This window comes from Emys orbicularis, chromosome 3, assembly GCF_028017835.1.
Source record: "Emys orbicularis isolate rEmyOrb1 chromosome 3, rEmyOrb1.hap1, whole genome shotgun sequence".
NCBI classification, from domain to species: Eukaryota; Metazoa; Chordata; order Testudines; family Emydidae; genus Emys; species Emys orbicularis.
In genome coordinates this window covers 111,419,556-111,438,728 of record NC_088685.1, presented here as the reverse complement: position 1 = coordinate 111,438,728, position 19,173 = coordinate 111,419,556, and the positions used below count along the sequence as shown (strand labels likewise).

Below are 19,173 nucleotides of genomic sequence, written 5' to 3'. Positions count from 1 at the left end.
CAGAAAGGCAGGGAGTGGAGGGCTCATTGGGGTGGGAGGTTGGAGAATGTGCCCAAGTGGCTCCTCTCCCACAGAGCTGGGCCTAGCTTCACACTCTGGGTGCTGCAGCCTAGCACACGTGTTTGCAACACTACTCAGTTTGGTGACAGAAGGAGACAGAAGGGCAGTGGGACAAATTTGATTGGCATTGCGACCTAGCGTACAGAGTCGCAGTGCCACTCAGGTTTGGCCTGTCCATCCCGACATCTCCATCTACACAGGGGCAGATGGGCCAAACCTGAATGACTGTGCTACTCTGTGCGCTAGGTCACAATGCCAGTTGATTTGGATGAATTTCATGGACTTTAACCAAATTCACAGCTTCTGTGACCACCATGACAAAACTGTAGTCCTAATTATAGTTGACATGGAAACCAAAAACATTTGTGAAGAAAGATAGGATGTAATCAAGTGTTGCCCCTTTTTGATGTGAGCGGCTAATCAGAGTTTGGGGTCCTGGGGATGTTACAGTTGGGAGCAGAAATTGGTGATAGTCAGGTATTTCTTTGATGCAGCCTTGTTTATTTACAAAGAACAAACAAAGTCCTGTGTCTCTGAATGCAGAAGGAATCAAATGGCAGGAAACAGGTGTCCGGTTCTCGACTGGAACACCGGGCGAAAAGGGACCCTGGCGGCTCTGGTCGGCACTGCTGACCAGGCCATTAAAAGTCCAGTTGGCTGTGCAGTGGGGCTAAGGCAGGCTCCCTGCCTGCCTTGGCTCTGCGCGGCTCCTAGAAGCAGCATCAATTCCCCCCTCTGGCTCCTAGACTTAGGGGCAGCCAGGGGGCTATGCGCACTGCCCCCGCGCCAAGCGCCAGCTCCCATTGGCCGCAGTTCCTGGGTGGGAACTCCATGTAGAAGCCGAAGGGGGGACATTCCGCTGCTTCAAGGAGCTGCCTGAGGTAAGCACCACCCAGAGCCTGCATCCCAAACCCCTCCTGCACCCCAACCTCCTGCCCCAGCCCTGATCCTCCCTCAGCCCTCCTCCAGCCCTCAATCCCAGCTTGCCACTATTCAGTTCTTAATTTCAGTCAGAAGTAGGTAATTGTAAAATGTAAATACTATTTTCACATTGTTTATTGGGAGCAATTGCCATTTGTGGATGAAAAATTTCACTAGACTATCTGAAATAAAGTTACTTTAAAATGAGTTGTAAGCAATGAAACTAGGCTATAGTAAAAATAAAATAAAATAAAATAAAATAAAGTAAAAGGATCACTATTAATTATTCCCTCACTAAGTTTAAATATAGCTGTGTGTGTTTGAACACAAAGAAAGCCTGCAATTAGGACACAAACTTTCAACTGCAAATTTGCCACAAACTATTCTTTACTGTGTCCATAGACAATAATAAAAAAAACCCCACAAAACCAAACCCCCACATCTACACCAATTCAACTCAACGCCTATAATTTACTTGCATACAATGTACATTAGTCACAAATGTATTTAGAAGCTATGATTCTCCACCAAGAATGGGAAAAAAAAAGTGCACGTGTCTTTACAAGTGGTATGGCACATTGGTTCAATATACTTTTTTAGGGCCTGATCCTGTCAAGTTCTGAGTATCCTCATCCTTTAGACTAGGCATTCAGCACCTTGCAAGATCAGGGCTTCAGTGATTAACTCAAAAAAAGAAAATGGCTTTAATGATATTTTCACTAGACAGGTGAACTGGTTTAGTTAGAGCTGGTTGGAAAATGGCATTTCTATCCCATGGGAAAATCTGATATTTCTATTTTTTTTTTTTGGTCCAGAATTGGGGTCGGGAGGGAGGGCGGGAGGAAGGAGGGCTGTAATTACAATATTTTGCATGTAATTAAAAGTTCACACAAACTTGGATCTGAAACATTTCAAAATGTCAATTTAAAAATAAACATTTTGTTTGAGTTCTTCCCATTGAATTTTCGAAAATGTATTAGAAATCAAGATTTTCCTGTGAAAAAACCCATATTTCATCAGGAAATGTTTTTGGTCAGAAAACTTCAACCAATTCTATATTTAGAAAAACTAAGAATCATGCCAAAGCTTAGCTTTTTTCCTGAGCCGCCATTATTCTTCTTATGGTTCTGAAAGATCTCCCCTCTATTCCCACTATTCAGTCTTCTCTTTTCATGACTCCTAACATGCCTTTTGTTCCTTCCCCATGATCTCCAAACGGTCTAATGGATCTCTCCTTTTATTGTGCAACTTCCAGCTATCCCTGTTTATCCACAACCTTAGCCAAAGGCTATCTTTAGCTTTAATGGCCCTTTTGTGGAATCTAACAAATCTAGCTCATGTTTGCTGGGTCCCAGCTCCATTCAAATCTCATTCACTGAAGCTTCCTAGTCAAAGGGTTTCTAGAATGTAAGTAGTATAAGGGGCCTACCATCAAGCAAACATGGGCCCCACCCCTGACCCCCCAGACCCCTCCCATCTGTCACCCTAAGACCCACCCCCTGGGGTATTACTTTTGGGGTCAAGACTGGCACATGACCGGAAGCAAAGGGTGTCATGTGACCCCTCTAAGAACTCCTCCCACCGCCCTCTACCAATCAGAATGGGTTTCACCCCCCGGAGGGCTGCCCCAAGAGGAAATTTGACCGATCAGGGGTGTTCTGGGGCGTGGTGATACATAGAATCATAAAATCATAGAATATCAGAACCTCAGGAGGTCATCTAATCCAACCCCCTGCTTAAAGCAGGACCAATCCCCAGACAGATTTTTGCCCTAGACACCTAAATGGGCCCCTCAAGGATTGAACTCACAACCCTGGATTTAGCAGGCTAATGCTCAAACCACTGAACTATCCCACCCCACCCCAGAGTGGGTTGTGTGACCCCTCTAAGAACTCCTCCCACCGCCTTCTATCAATCAGGAGGGGGTTTGCTCCCCGTAGGACCGCTGCGAGAGCGGATTTGACCAATCAGGGAGTATCCTGACTAACCTGACTATCACCAATTTCTGCTCCCAGGACCCCAAACTCTGATTAGCCGCTCACGTCAAATAGGGGCAACACTTGATTACATCCTATCTAACCAGGAGTTCTAGGGGGGGTGACCTGCGCAGAAGAGGGTTGTGTGACCCCTCTAAGAACTCCTCCCACCACCCTCTATCAATCAGGATGGGTTTCAGATGCAGAGGACCTCCCCAAGAGCGGATTTGACCAATTGGGGGGAGTTCTGGGGCAGAGTGAGACACCCAGAACGGTCATGTGACCCCTCTAAGAGCTCCACCTACTGCCCTCTACCAAGCAGAGTGGAGCACCACCCCCGGAAGTTCCGGTGCCATGGGGAAGAGGCCATTTTGTTCCAAGAACACGTGTTTTAGAAATCGTGGAAACGCTGAGAGGAAACATTGACTTCTTCACCACCCTGGTGAGAACTTCAGAATTTGTTTTAGCTCTGAGGGCCTTCGACGGCCTGCGGAGGAAGCGCTACATCAGCGACAGTTCGGAGGAGGAGGAGGGAGCGGCCGAGGGGAGCTCTTTGGCCCAGCTGTGGATGGATACACCAGAACCCAACCCTGAAACCCAACTGATCATGAGGAAGACCGACGTGCATGATGGCATCTCGTTGTCCACCCCATGGAAGAAGGCGACCACGGTTCATGGGAGTCACCCGTGGACAAGGTGAGCGGAAAAGACGTCACTCATGTAAATGAACAATTAAGAAGTGACAGTTGAGAATGGGGTGTAATGGGATTAGAAACTCACCTGGGGTTGCATAAATCTAAAAACAAGCAGTGAGAAGGTTTACAGTTGTTTCTTTTCTGAAAATCTATCGATAGCTCAACGATGCCTTTCTAGAGGACCCGGAGGCCCTGGACAGCATTGCATCAGACAACAAAGACGAACCCGGCCCATTTTGTTTTTGCTCAACACCGATAGAAATCATTGATGAGGACGCCGAGGATGATGGCTATATGGATTTAAGGAGGAGGCTTGGCATAGAACTAACTGAGCCAGTGCCATGTCGTGAGCGTAAAAAAGTCATGCGTTCTACTGTACGTGATGCTGTTTATGCTGTTCTTAATCACTGCCTTAGGGAAAAGCTTTTCGAAGATTGTGAGGGCTGTGTCATAGACGCGCCAGCCCAACGGCACCATGACAGTGTGAGTTGGACTTCGGAGGATATAAACTGCAACCTCCGGGACCTGTGCGCTGAGCTGTGTTTGGAAAGCTTATTAAACACTGTTATTGCCATAGGTTATGCTTTGCAATGTCTGTGTCTAACCCAAGAAAATTTAGCGCAAGGGGTGACCTTGGTAAATGCTGTGCAATTCAGTGGAGACCCTGACAGTGATTTAAAGAAAATGACCAAACCAGAAGATGCCGGCTTACAGCGTTATATTGACTGTCTGGTCCGCACAAAAAGTTACAGAACCCTGCTTAAGAAAAAGACTATTGGTAAGAAATCTAAAAGGATTAAGTTAGAGAATGGTGAGGGGACAAACATGCAATATAAATCTTGGTAGCTGTAAATAAAAATATCTATTGAAAAGGGATTTGTGACTATCTGTGTTTGTGTTAGAAGGTCTGTGTGGTCCTTAAGTAAGATGAAAATGTTGATGGAGCATCTTGGTTTGTTTTCAAGGGGATGTATGTCTTTTAAATAAAAAAATAGTTTGTGAGAAACTAGCTTTTGTGTCTTTGTGTAAAAGAGACCCATTTACCCAAAAAGCTGAAATGGGTGTAGTAGAATCTTGTGGGGGAAACCCTCCCCCCCACCAAATGTGTTTAAAATAAAAGCAAAAAAAAAAAAGCTTCTATATATACAGGGATGTTTGAGACGTGTGTTTGAATACAATAGAGCTGATGCACCCTGTTGAGCTGATGGTTTAACCACACCCCCACTGAATAGCAAGGGTGACTCTATTGAGTCTGTAGGTCTCGATGTGATTACCCACCCTTGTCCCCATCAGGGTTAAACGTATTAGTGATCAGTAATTAAGTTTGATGGGGGAACACCCACAGTAAGGGACGGAGGTGGGTGGGGATGGTGAGCTCTGATTAATATTAAATTAAATAAAACCTCAGGAGTTTGTAGATGCTGTTGGACAGTTTAAATATAACCCCAGGAGTTTGTAGAATGCTATTGGACAGTTTAAATAAAACCTCGGGAGTTGGTTGAACTCTTTCTAGCAACTCAAAGTCATTAAAATAATATATTTACAAAACTAAACAAGGGTCTAGCCCAAAACTGAAATGCTTCAAGGGTTCACAAACCTCCACCATTCTTTTATAGAACAAGCATTTACTGTAAAAACATTTAAAAGCTGTGGGTATTTGTAGGGTTTTTACTGTGGTTGTGATACATCCATTTTATTTCAAAACAACCCAAAAATTTAAGCATGAAATAAACATGCTTAAAAACAAAAACAAAACCAAGACATTCACTATCAGTAACATTAAGGATTGTTGTGTATGGTGATTTATGGTTTAATACTGTAAGAAGGCCCTACAGTGCTCTGTTTTTTCAATGAAACAGAAAAATGTATTTTAACTAAAAAAAAAAAAAAAAAGTAGCCCAGTTGTGCAGACAACTTAATTCCCCCACCCCTCCGATCACAAAAGGGAACTTTGGGGAGGAGTGCCTAATTTCCTTTAGTATCTATTAATTCAGAGTTGTAAGTGATTGAATCAATCTGCTAACTACAAACTCTGAAACAAAGAGTTAGGATGGTATAAAAACCTCAGTTTTTTGGAGATTGTCCTCTTTCAACAGAAACTATCTTGAACAGAATAGCTGCTGGACTGCAAGACTAGGTATGCTGTTTGTTTTTAACTCTGAAAACATATATTATATAATGTCACTCGTTGTGCATGCTGTCCTTACTAAATAATGGTACCTATCTTTATTGCAGTGTGATCTGTTTAGCATGGCACTAGCAACTTCAAGCTGCTTTTCACCAGGGCCAGGTAAAACCCCATTTTTAACTATAGTTGAGCTTAATACTGTTAAATTAAAAACACCAGGTATAACACAGCTTGCATAGGGATTTGATACACTTGGGGAATAATACTAACTATTAGTATTGTTCTTTAATCCAAAGGCCCAAATACATATGGGGGGGGAAGAGACACAGAATAACCATGTGCCAGCATATCTTTACCCTGTTGTGGAAGGTAACTTTCTGCAGTTGGCTTTTAAAAGCATGTGTGTATTTTAAAATGTTTTTAAATTAGTTTTAATGTTTAAATTGTGAGTTAGGGGTCTGCAAGACATAGGTGTGGGATTTTTTAAAGTATACAGTTGAAAAGAGTTTGAAACAAACCAAACCAACTAACAGGGGTATATTTACACTGCAAAATGTGAAGTTTGTTTTTAAAATGGGTTGTTTTAAAATTAGTTGGTGTTTAAATTGTTGTTGGTGATTAGGGTGACCAGATGTCCCGATTTTATAGGGACAGTCCTGATTTTGGGCTCTTTTTCTTATATAGGTTCCTATTATCCCCCATCCCCTGTCCTGATTTTTCACACTTGCTGTCTGATCACCCTATTGATGATTCAGGGGGCCTATACTAGAGATAAGTGTTGTTTTTTTAAAAGTATTTGGTTGCAAACTGTTGGTTTGGTGGGTTTAAAACTGTTGGGGATTTTTTGTGAGTTAGGGGTCTGTGCAAGACATAGATGTGGATTTTTTTTAAAGTATTTGGTTGCAAACGAAAGTACTTTTTTTAAGTATTTGGTAAAATACTTTTTAAAAATATTTGGTTGCAAACGGTTTGTTTTGTTTCAAACTAACAGGGTTTTTTACTCTGCAAAATGTGATGTGTTTTTAAAAATGGGTGGTTTCTCTTTTTAAAATTAGTTTTAATGTTTAAATTGTTGTTGGTGATTCAGGGAGGCCTATGCTGGAGATACATGTGTGGGGTTTTACAGTATTTTGTTTCAAAACAGTTTGGTTTTTACTCTGCAAAATGTGATAAGCTTTTAAAATGGGTTGTTTTAAAATTAGTTAGTGTTTAAATTGTTGTTGGTGACTTTGGGGACCTATGCAAGACATAGTTATGGTGGTGGGGGGTTTAAAAAGTATTTTATTGCACACTTTGTTTTTGAGTGCATGGTGGAAACATGTGCTTGTATGAAAAATGTCTAGGTTTTAGAGAAACACTAGTGGTAGAAATAAACCAAAACCTGTGTTTGTTGTACAGCCTGAAATGGATTATTTTCTTTTAAAGCTATGACTTTTTAAATAGAAAAACATCCTAATGAGTATTTTATTTTTTAAGTTTACAAGACAGTTTCATGTGTTTTATAATAATAATGTTGTGTGCTCCACAGTACGATCAAAACATGAGAGATCTTTAGGCCAGAGGGTAGACAATCTCAAAAGAAAAAGGAAAGACAGCTGAAAAGGAAAATTCACCAGCATCAACGACTGACGGATGGATGAAGCCCAGTAAATATATTTTGCTTATTGGTTTGGTTATTTTATGAGGTTTTGTATTTTAAGCAAATACATAGGTGTGGGTGAGAAAGATGGTAAAGTTAAGATTTGTAAAATGTTTATTTGATGGTGAATTGGAACATCTGTTTTTCTTAATCAGGCATAGGCAGCTCTCCTGACAATACTGTAGTGAGAGCTACAGGGACACCTCCACCAGAAACCTGCTCTGAGACCTTTAACAACAACAATGCCAACGCAAAACAGCACAAGAGCACAGATGAAGCATCAGGGCAGTCCAAAGCTTGTATACATCAAACCCAAGGACAAAATAAAAGACTCTGGTAAAAAGCAACCACACAAACACAACTCCAGTTCCTCAGCGGTCAATACCACACCAAACCCTGAGAAAACTCGGAGTGAAAACACAGACATTCACAAACCCGGAGCATGCGCTTGAGGGGTTGTGAATAAAAAAACAAGCACTGAAAGCGCCTGTGATGCTGGGGTATCTCCTTATGAAGTATCTGAAAATTATTACGAACCATTCTCCCAACACAATAAGCTCGGCACAGCTCTTCAGTATTCTAAAAAGATTTGGGGAAAATATGACACTTCGTTCAGAAAGCTGATGGACGCTGTATCCTCAGGGGTTCTAAAAGAAAGGAGGACTAAAAACTACATCCAAAACACAAGCTCTTGCAGGTGACTTTTTGAGAAATACTTCAGTTTTTCCAGAGGGTGGCTCTGAGCAGGCATGACTAGTCGTGGAAAGGGGCCTGGGTAAAAGGGGCATCCTCAAAGGTACACATCAGCTAAGGCATAAATAAAAGGGGGGATAAATGGACAGCTGCCCAGAAGTTACAGACCAGGGTCACTGTAAAAATTTTGAAAAAGGCTAAAGAGGTGATGAGGAGAAAAAAAAACAGAGATGACCCCTATTGGAGCTCTCAAACTGGTGTGTCTGAGAATGGGGAGGCGGAATCTGACCTGCAGAGTGGTAGTGACTCTCACACAGAGTCTGATTTAGAAAATTCCCCAGAAGGCTCTCTAGACGGGTCCCTGTCTACTCCTGATGATCCTTGCGGTGGCACCTTGGAGTCTGACTCTCAAATAGCGTCTGACGTAGAAGATGCAGCTGATGGTCCCATAGAGGAACCCCCAAGTAACCCTGAAAATGCAGATGCAGACCCCCAAACAGACGTGTATATGGAGCGAGTGAGAAGTTGGCAACGGGAATTACCTAGATTTGGGGGTTCGGTGTATTGTGAGGAATTTCATTTTGTCAATCTTGAGCGAATAAATTCAGCATATAGAGGGGGATACAGTTAGTTCTCGAAGACGTTAACAGTAGGGTAGCCCCTGATGATTACGTTCAGTTACGTTTAGAGAGTCGTAATTTAACCAATCCTTTGTTTTCGGTAAGAAGAACTAGGGATGAGCTGTCTGCTGAAGACTTTTTAAATCAGACCTCAAAGCTGTTACAGAGTAATAGAGAGATGCATGTCAATGGGACGTTGCACCTCACTGTGACAGTTGTAAAAAACGTGTGCGGCGATGGTCGTAGAGTTTTAAATTCTATCCTCAGGAGCCAAATCATCCATAAAAAGAGATAGTGTTTAGTAGACCTGACTTACACCAGTATCAATCTGTGTTTTGCGGGCGGGCTTTGCTGTCATGTCCGACGGTAAACCCACAGACGCAGAATTGTTAGACAGGGCGAGAAAGTTGGATGACAAACTGGGGAGGTCAGATCAAAAAAAGATTATGCTCAGTGACGCAGCGGCTTTTGAACAGCATTTAGGAGTCAACATACAGGTGGTGCTTTATGCGGCGAAAGGCGGGTGGGGATTTCTTAAAACGGGAGGCCCAGTGTTCCCCAAGACTTTTTTCATTCTGTTGCACGATGAGCATTACTATAGGGTTCTGGATGTGAAAAACTTGTTCAGTGTGAAAAATTATTGAGTTTTGCCACACAGTGTACAGTCATGACCACTCGTGCAGGTCTTGTTGCCACTTCTGCTTGAGTGCAACGTATTCAGACAGTGTGGGCGTGCAGCTGAGGTATCCTAGCTGTAGACTGTATTGTCGCTCCAAAGAGTGTTTAGACAGACACGGCGACTGTGCATCGAAAAAACAAGTCGAATGCCTGTCTAAAACGTTATGTGATAAGTGTCAATCTTACGTGGAAAAGGTGCACAGGGGTAAAGGGAGGCGTTGACAGATGATAGAAAAGCATGTCATTACCAAAGTACACAGCAGGCGATGCTGCTGTTTAACAGAGCTGTACTTGAATGCTCTTCACATGAGGGCAAGGGAAGCTTGCGAGGACCGTTGACGTTGCTTTGATAAAGCTTCTGGCTGAGTGACAACAACAGTAACCTTTCTAAAGCTATCATACCTAGGATTTGATTCCTATAATATTTAAGAATATTTCAGTGCTTCAGCCTTTCATAAACTCACAAATCCAAATGTTTTTACAGGCTTTCATAGTTATATAGCCTGACTTTACATATTAAAGGCCCAATTCTGATCTCATAAACACTGTAAACAAGAACAAGTCCTCAGAAGTCAATGGTATTGCAATGATTTAAAACTTATGTGAGTGAGAGCAGGACCCAGGGCCGGCTCTGGCTTTTTTGCCGCCCCAGGCAAAAAAGCCTCCCACCGCGCCCCCCCCCCCCCCCCGAGCGCGGCAGGGGAGGGCGCCGAGCCCGCCCGCGGGCCGCTCTCCCCGACCGGCCGGAGCGCCGGGGGGAGGGCGGCGAGCCCGCCTTGGCTCCGCTGGCGGCTGGAGCCCCGGGAGGAGGGCGGCGAGCCCGGCCGGGGCTCCGCTCTCCCCGGCGGCCGGAGCGCCGCGGGGAGGGCGGCGAGCCCGGCTGCGGCTCCGCTCTCCCCGGCGGCCGGAGCACCGCACCGCGCCGCCCCCCTCCAGGTGCTGCCCCAAGCACAAGCTTGGTGGGCTGGTGCCTGGAGCCGGCCCTGGCAGGACCAGGCTCTTACTGTCTGTGTATTTCTTCTACAGGATAAATAGCCTACCTCTTTACATATGTTAAGAAGAAGACAAAGCTTTCCACCTGAATGACAAGCAAGAATGTCTCTTGTCATTAATATTTCTATGACAGGATATTTCAAAGACAAGTAAAAGGCAATGGAATCCAGGACACTGAACTCAGGATTTTTTGGTCCCACTCTGGAAACTCTTCCAGATGAGCTGAGTGGTTTAACAGAGTACCTTTAGGAAACGTTGACTTATTCATCTGCACTACACCTAGCAACAAACAATACTAGGCAAATGTAAAGATTGCTACTAAAGGCTACTTTGTCACATCATACTGATACTGACTTCGCTTTGTAAAGTGCTTTGAGATTCACCGACTGCTATATCGGAGCTAGATATTATTATTATTATTATTATTATTAGCCAAAGTATACTTGACGATGAGCAACCTGGACACCTGGATAACAATTGACCACTTTATGGGGGACTTCCATGGGCTCCACCACTGTGAAAAACAAAAATAGCCACAGGGTGCAGTCTTCATCTTAAAATTCCACTTTGAGTGCTCTTATTTACCATATATAATGCACAAAGGAGCAGCACACAATTTCTCTTGATATTCTGTATCATAGATGGCTTATAAATCTCACATTGAAGCTTAACAAAGTACATGGTTTCTATCATAATATGTTTATGGCCCTGTGACGGGGTATAACCTGGCCTTTGTGGCTCCCTAGGGAGGCCCCATGGTCCTAGTACACCCCGCTCCAGGAACGTGGGAGGAAAAGGTAGGTTCTTCAGGCCTGCCTAGAGAGGCCTTGTTGGAGCAGCCATCTTGGAAGCTAGAGACACTTAGGCCTTAGTGTTGCCAATTTTAGTTGGACATATTCCTGGAGATTTCATCACATGACATAACATTTAATTAAAGATTAATCTTTAATCCCAGAGCCTCCAGGACAATCCTGGAGGGTGGTCCTCCAAGGGCTAGAAGGGCTAGTGACAGCCAATCAGAACCCAGCAGGCCAGATAAAAGAAGCTGCAGGAGCTTAGCAGATCAGTTCCTGGCTGGTACCAGAGGGGGGGAGGAAGGGTGTTTCTCTCTGGCTAAAGGAACTGGAGGGATAGCCAGAGTTTGTTTTTGGCTGCATTTTGCATAACTGGATTTGTAGAGAGAGAAAAGACCTAAGAGCCTTAACCCTAAAGCTAGAGAGGGGCCACGTAGGGAGAGACCCAGAGAAGAAGTAGCAAAGAATTGGATGAAGCAGTACATGGCAGCTGTGTAGAGGGTTCCTGGATTGGAGCCCATACTAGTGGGCCTGGGTTCCCCCACTGGCCACAGGTAAAGTGGCATAAACCCCAAGAAGGGGATGGAGCTTATTTCGGAGTCTGAACAAAGGTAGCTTTTTACAGCCCACGTACTTCTAACCACATGCAGTTCTGATTGCCACAAAGGGGCTACTATTTAATGAAATGACAAAACAACAAAGGAGTAAATAAATTTAAGTCAATGATGAGTTCAATCCAATGAAATATTTAGGGTTTGGTTTTTCAAAACCTTACGTGACTTATAGTCAGCAAAGATAAAAGAGTGAAAACTCTTTTGCAATGTATCTTTTTAATAGCCTACGCAGACTTCATACTTCAGATGTGATCTGCTATTAAATGGTTACTCAGTAAAAGCCTCGCTTTAGCAGGAAGTGAGAAATGCCAAAGGCCATGAGAAACTAAAATACAGAGTGGCAAAATGCTAAACAGATCACACAGCCAGTAGCTGATTCATTGCCACAAATGTATGTTACATCGTGTAGTGCAAATGTTTGTAACCAGCTTTCTACTTAGCTATCCGTGGAGATCATTACCGCATATAGATAATGTTTTTCATCCTGGGCCCACATCTAGAATTGATTTTAAAGTGCTGCACTGGAAATCATTCCACTTGTAAAAATGACATAGTATTTTGTGTGTTTAAAATCATGGTGCTCCGAGTGCATCCACACTTAATCATTCTGTGTTATTATCAGAGACACAATTGTTTTCTACAAGCTTCAGCAGGCAGCAAGATTTGCCAAGTCCAATATAAAAAACTGTTAGATTCTTACCTTGTAGGCAGTAATGCATAAGCCCACATATCAGAAATCAGTGGGTAAGTTCTAGTGCACCTAGCTTCCTTGTGCGTACTTCAGCTAACATAATCAAAGATAATGATTCACACAGACTTCATCTTTTGCAATAAATGTAGTATGAAAAAATGTACACCGACAGCTGACATTTTTCTTAGAACAACTTTGAAACTACAAATGATGTGTAATGATGAAAACAGTCAAGTTTAAGGTTACGTGACAATGGCTGCAGTATGTTTTCCAATGACAAAGAAATACATCTATGTATTTCATAAACATTTGCTTGTCAAACAAAATACGGGTAGGTTTATCTCCTATTCTCAATAGTCCAGGTTTTAAATATAAGGAAAAAAGATCAAGAGCCTACCGCCTTAGTAAAAGGATGTGCAATTTCTTAGAAATCACACCGGTTGTTCCTAGTTGTTGATCTTAAACAACAAAGTAACTATTTGTCTTTTCTTCTACTCTAATTTTCCACCCCAAATTACCTGTATTAACCCTCCTGTAATTTCTGTTCTTTAATCTATGCTGTAAACAAATCCTGCAAAAGCCTGCTCAATAAAAGAGTATATTTTATTTATATTTTTCTCCTTTTTCAATTTGTATGTAATTTTCATACAAACACTTGCAAAAGTAATTACTATACACACAAATATATTCCCCTAGCATGAGAGAGACGCCCCCCAAACTTGCCATCTCCCTCATCCACAGACTTAAAGATTCTCTCTGCCGAACAGCCCCACTCAGTGTATGTGTGACATGATTTTTTGGATGCACTGAACATCTGCAGCTCCCATGGACTTCAGTTACAATATTGAGTGTCTGTGAAAATGAGACCCCAAAATTATGGAACGCAGTCTGTAGCCCCTTTTGAAGACTTTGGCCAAAGTGACTTAAACAACATCAAACACGAAGGGCCAAATTCAGAGATTAGTCTAAATTAGTCAAAACAAGCCTAAAGAGCTAATCAGCACCTAATCTCTCGCACTACTGAGACAGTCTGCCCTCAAAACCCAGGGTTGTGAGTTCAATCCTTGAGGGGGCCACTTAGGGATCTGGGGCAAAATTAGTACTTGGTCCTGCTAGTGGAGGCAGGGGGCTGGACTCGATGACCTTTCAAGGTCCCTTCCAGTTCTAGGAGATAGGATATCTCCATTAATTATTATTATTATAAAGAGTTAAATCAGTCCATAGCCTGGGAGTTCTGGGATCCAAACTGTTTCTGGACACTAAAATAGCAACAGATGTCAAAAACACCTTTTATTTGCATCTGCCAAGAAGGTTGCACCTGCTGCTGTCCGATAATGGCCTGGCCGCAATGATCCACTTCTTGGTGACTTTCAGGCTGGATTACTGAAACTCACTGGTTCTGGAAATGAGTTCACCAGCCATAAAAAGTTCCAACCTGTCCAAAATGCATCAATTATCTTCCTGAGCAAAACCTGCCATCAAAAGCACATCACCCTGGTACTCTTCTCACTACACTGGCTCCCCGCAGAACACTGGGTTAATTTCAAGATAGTGGTGATTCTAAATGACCTTTCCACTCCTGCAAGCGGGGACCATACTGAACAAAATTATCCTGGATAGAGCAGTCCCCTAAGGACCACTCTGCTAGCTAAGGATTGCCAGAATACACCATACTGTGACTCCACCCTGTCACCCCTAGCGAACCCACGGTTTCTCCGGATGGGATGTAGAGTGGTGCAATGCCAGCTACATTGGTTGAATCTCTGGTTGCCTTCTTAGGATAACTCTCCAGTCCCTTTCCTCCACCAGAACTGCACCACGGGGTTGGAGATGGGGTCCAAAATCTACCCTTTCACTCTTAAAGTGTGTCCGCGGCATTAGAACAAGTTATCTAAACAAAGAACCTCTTGCAAAGGACCAACACCAAGACACTAACAGGAACAATTAAACTGTCAATCACAAGGATTAAACTCATGAATTCTTTCTTGGCAACTGCCAAAGGTGGGTGGGGATTAGACACTGGACCAGAGAATTGCCCACATACGTATCCTTGGGTTCCACCCTCATAACTGAGGCATATTATGGCTGAGAGGACAGCTGCTTCAGCCATTTGACTCAAGTAGTGTCTCTGCAGCTTCTCTGAAACTTGGGGAGAACATTCCTTCTCCACCTACCATCTACAGCCCCCCCGCAAGGGTACCTCTAGGCAGTTCCCAGACTTAATGCCCCTTAGCATGGGAATTAAATGGCATGCAGGCTATGCCTTGCAGAAGCCCTCTGAACTTGGATGACTTTAATCTTTTTTGAGGGTACAAGTCAAATTGCTACCAGGGGCCAGATTATGATCATAGAATGTCAGGGTTGGAAGGGACCTCAGGAGATCATCTAGTCCAACCCCCTGCTCAAAACAGGACCAATCCCCAGACAGATTTTTGCCCCAGATTCTCTAAATGGCCCCCTCAAGCATTGAACTGACAACCCCGGGTTTAGCAGGCCAATGCTCAAACCACTGAGCTATCCCTCCCCCCTCATAACCTTATGTCACTTTTATTCACTGTTAAGTCGTACCTCACTCCTCAAATAGTCCCCCTGAAATGAAAGAAAATACTTGAGGATAAGGTATTACTCAGTGTGACTAGGATTGACACAGTTTGGCCAGACAGACAAAGAAAATAACCTGCCATCACTTATCCTAGGATAGGTCCCTTTGAAAAAAAAGTATGTATTTTAAATTGTATTAGCCTAAAAAGTAGGACAGCAGTTGATGGCAAGCTATTGTAAAGAGATGCCGGGAAACTGTTACTTCTAGGATATAGAAAAAGCCTGGATTCATTCATCTGTTCAGATATATAGATTGCTTGCCTGGAATAACAGACAGATGGATTTTGTGAGCCATTGCCAAAACTGCTTTTAGAAAGCCTAGTATAATTTTCATAACTAGACAATCTCCATTAATATTATCCCTCAACAACTGATGCAGTTATAATGGCAAATTCAGTGGTGACTAAAATGGCGGAACAACCTTCTTATAGGGTACTGATTGTTCAGAAAATGGATCAAACTGTGCTCTCATTTAAGTCAGCACAACTGAGATCAGAGTCTGGCTGATGGGGACAAATGACTTCAACAGGCACCATTTCATTTCATTCAAATATACTGGGGCTGGACAGATTTTGGGAGTGACAAAGGGAAAAAAAATGTACAGATTTTTTTAAAAATCCCTTCTAAATAGGGACACTTGGTGTGCATGTGATATCTTTGATGTGAATGAATGGCCTACTTTAAATAAATAAACTGATAAGGCTACAGGAAAAGACAGGGGCAAAAATAATAATCATTGTCATATTGTACCTCCAAGCACCCCACATTTCAGTCCCAGTTATGTTTGCTTTCCAGGTTTTTGGAAGAATGAGAATGTCGGTTATTTTTCACGGAAACACTGTATTAAAAATATTTCTAACCACCATATTAAAAATGTAACAGCTTTGAATTTTTTATGCAGGTGTTCCCTTTTAAAAATGGAATCAACAGTTGTGTTACCTGACCTTTTGTTGTGCACATGCACAGCTGGAAAAATCCAGGGAACAGCAATGGAGAAAATAAAGAAGTGGTTTAAAAAATAAATCAGAAGGAATTATTTGTCAGTCGCTGGCAGGGACTCTGGCACGTTCTTGAAAGGTTTTGGTTTTGAAAAAAAACAGACAAGGGCAGGAAGGGAGGCCTAATTTGCCTCACATAAAGCAAGAAAACTACAAATAAATCATACTGTTGAAAGGAAATGTCCACATCACGGTAGTCACCGCAGTTAACACTAACTCTTTGTTGGCAGTCTTGGCAGACAAACTGAAGACCAAACATACAAGGAGACTGAACACTATCACTCCTAGACGTGGTTCTTCTAGGCAGGCCTGGATTGAGGCATATTAGGCGGGCAGCATGGGGCGCTTGCAGGGCTGCAGTCCGTGCTGTACCTGTTCTGGCTCTTATCTCACTTGCTTAGCACAAACAATTAGTCCCTATACTTGCAGCACCCTTCACCAGCCTGGAATTTGCTTGAACATAGTTCAAAAAGAACAAATATGAAAAGAAAAAGGTAAAAAGAAAGATGAGATGCAGAAACTGGCATATGGTTTTTGTCAGTAAAAGAGTTTCAGACTGAATCTAGATTTTGTTTTGCTTCCTTGTGAGTGAGTGTGCAAGAAGCCTCCTCTCCCACTTGTGCTCTTTGCACAGCAGCCAGATGGACTCACAGTTTCTGCATTCCCCAGCCAAAGAACCTACTCCCACCTAGCATTTCCCATAGTGAAGCTGCACTAGAGGGCAGTGCCCTTCATACCAGGCAGCATTGCTAGCTCAGTGCAGTATGCTGCTCTCCCTACATTATCTGAATAGATGCTGCAGCAGATGTGCTCGCTCTGTACACTTGGGAGCTCCAGAAGGCACTATGCCTCCCTGAAGCATAATCCCTCATTGTGGTTTGTCTCCACATCAACCTCAGTGTATAAATAGCATAACTGAATCCAAAAGCATCTCAGGCCAGATCCTCAGCTGGTGTAAACTGGCATAGTTTCGTTTAACTCAATGGTGTAGTGCTGACTTACATCAGCTGAGGATCTGGCCTTTCATTTTCCAAATAAGTGTAAACATATGCAGATCTGTGCTGCAGGATGCAACTGGGTTTTGCTCTTTTTAAACTGAGCCACAAGAAATGGCCTAAAAGACTAGGGAATAGCCCCAGTTTTACTTTTGCCACTTTACAATTTTTACAGTGTAGACTGGGATCCTCATCTCCCTTAAATTTCTACTTGAAATTCACCCTGGACCTTCTTGGAAGCCTCATTTGTCTCTAAGGCTCAAATTACACCCAGAGATATGCACCCGCAACTTCCACTAAAGTCAGTATGTTGTGCACTCCTAGCTGTGGACAGAATTTTGTGTAACAAGTTTTTGTCCCATTGGAAACCCCACCTTTGTTAGTGAAACAGTAAGTGTGAGAGGTTTGAAGGTAGTACATTTACTTAGGAATCTTCAAAATAACATTTTAATAGAAAGTGTAAGGCAGTAAAACAATATAGTGCAATTCCCACTCCAAGCCAGAACCTGCAGCCTTTATCAAGCAAAGCACTCTTAATGAGGACAAATTGGGCCTTGTGTGAGTCATGCAATCAGTCCCACTTCTTTGTATTTGGGGTTCCTTTCAGGGCATTTCATTGTCTCTTCACAAACTTCCTGAAAACACTCGCATAAAATATTGTATATTTGAGGAAAGTCAGTTTGAAAAGCTCTAAAGCCAGGTAGCAAAATGATAACTGCACTTTCGAAACAGAAGAAGGGAATACCCGAGCAATGAATAATGAGGGTGATAAATTTCAGAGTAGCAGCCATGTTAGTCTGTATCCTCAAAAAGAACAGGAGTACTTGTGGCACCTTAGAGACTAACAAATTTATTAGAGCATAAGCTTTCGTGGGTATGCATCTGAAGAAGTGGGCTGTAGCCCACGAAAGCTTATGCTCTAATAAATTTGTTAGTCTCTAAGGTGCCACAAGTACTCCTGTTCTTTTTGAGGGTGATAAAGGTGTTTACATCTCATAAACAGACAATTTGCATAAACAAACAGTAATATTAGCCATAACATAGGATGATCTTGAGGGCCCAATCAGACTGAAGTCAAAATGAATCTTAGGGGCTCTTTGCCTCTTAGGATCATCCCCATGTTGTGAGGGCAGCTTAGATCTTATAAACAAATTGCAGACTCATTCAGGTCTTGAAGCATGTCAGATGGAGTGCTACACTGCCTTTCCCTCTTTAGATACACTTTGGATGGTAGAAACAGACACGGAACAATACAACTTTCAAGGTGATGCTCCTGAGTCAAGCTGGAGAGAGAGCTGGCACTTGGTTCTCGATATAAACCCAAGTTTTTGGTCGCAACACCCTGCTGGCACCTTCCGCCCTCAACACTTTGGAAGGTTTTTAAACCCCAGTGACCAGCCAGGTACAAAATCAGCCATGTACAAAACCCAGATGGATCTGTCACTAACACAGCTCCCCTTACCCCACATTCCCTCCAGGACACCTGCTGCAAAAGCTCCCAAGCAGAACAGAGTACTGAGTACTAAGAGCCCGGGGTTAGCTGGCTGCAGGTCGCCTAGACCAGCTTCTTGCACCTGAATCAGACTGGAACACATTTCACTAGAAATCCACCAGAAAAAATACCCCACTCCACCGCTTACCTGAGCCTGTGATGTTGAACCTGAACGGGTGGCTTCTTCTGGAGGAACAGAAGGAGGAGATGTCGCTTTGGGAGCGGCCCCTGGGGCCAGGATCACCGGGTAGCAGCCAAGTGGCTGGAGGAACTGCCTCTGCAGAGCTCCCCTTCCTACCCTCCATCATCACCTCCTGGGCAGACAGCGCCGGCAGCCCTGCGACCCGCTAGCCGGGAGCGCGGGGCAGGGAGCCACCCCCCGACCGAGTCTGTCTGAGGAGGGCGGTGGAATTTGAGGTGTCTTCAGCACAGAGCCGCGGGCAAAGGGAACAAGCTAAAGAGGCTCCCGCTCCTCTGCAAGGCACTGAGATGGACGGGGCGGGGAGGGAGGGAGGCAGGCAAGAGAAAAGTTTGCACAGGAAGGAGCCGCCCACTGGCACAAAACTCCTCTCAGAGACACAGCGT

At 43.4% G+C, this 19,173-nt stretch overlaps 1 protein-coding gene across 1 annotated transcript in view; it reads right to left on the bottom strand.

The window, feature by feature from the left end:
* PHACTR2 (phosphatase and actin regulator 2) overlaps nt 1-18,896 on the bottom strand; it is a 214,887-nt gene extending 195,991 nt beyond the window's left edge. Inside the window, exon 1 of the mRNA XM_065401437.1 lies at nt 18,737-18,896. Coding sequence (XP_065257509.1) covers nt 18,737-18,896 — 160 coding nt within the window. The remainder of the gene's footprint in view (nt 1-18,736) is intronic.
* Between the last annotated feature and the right edge of the window lie 277 nt (nt 18,897-19,173).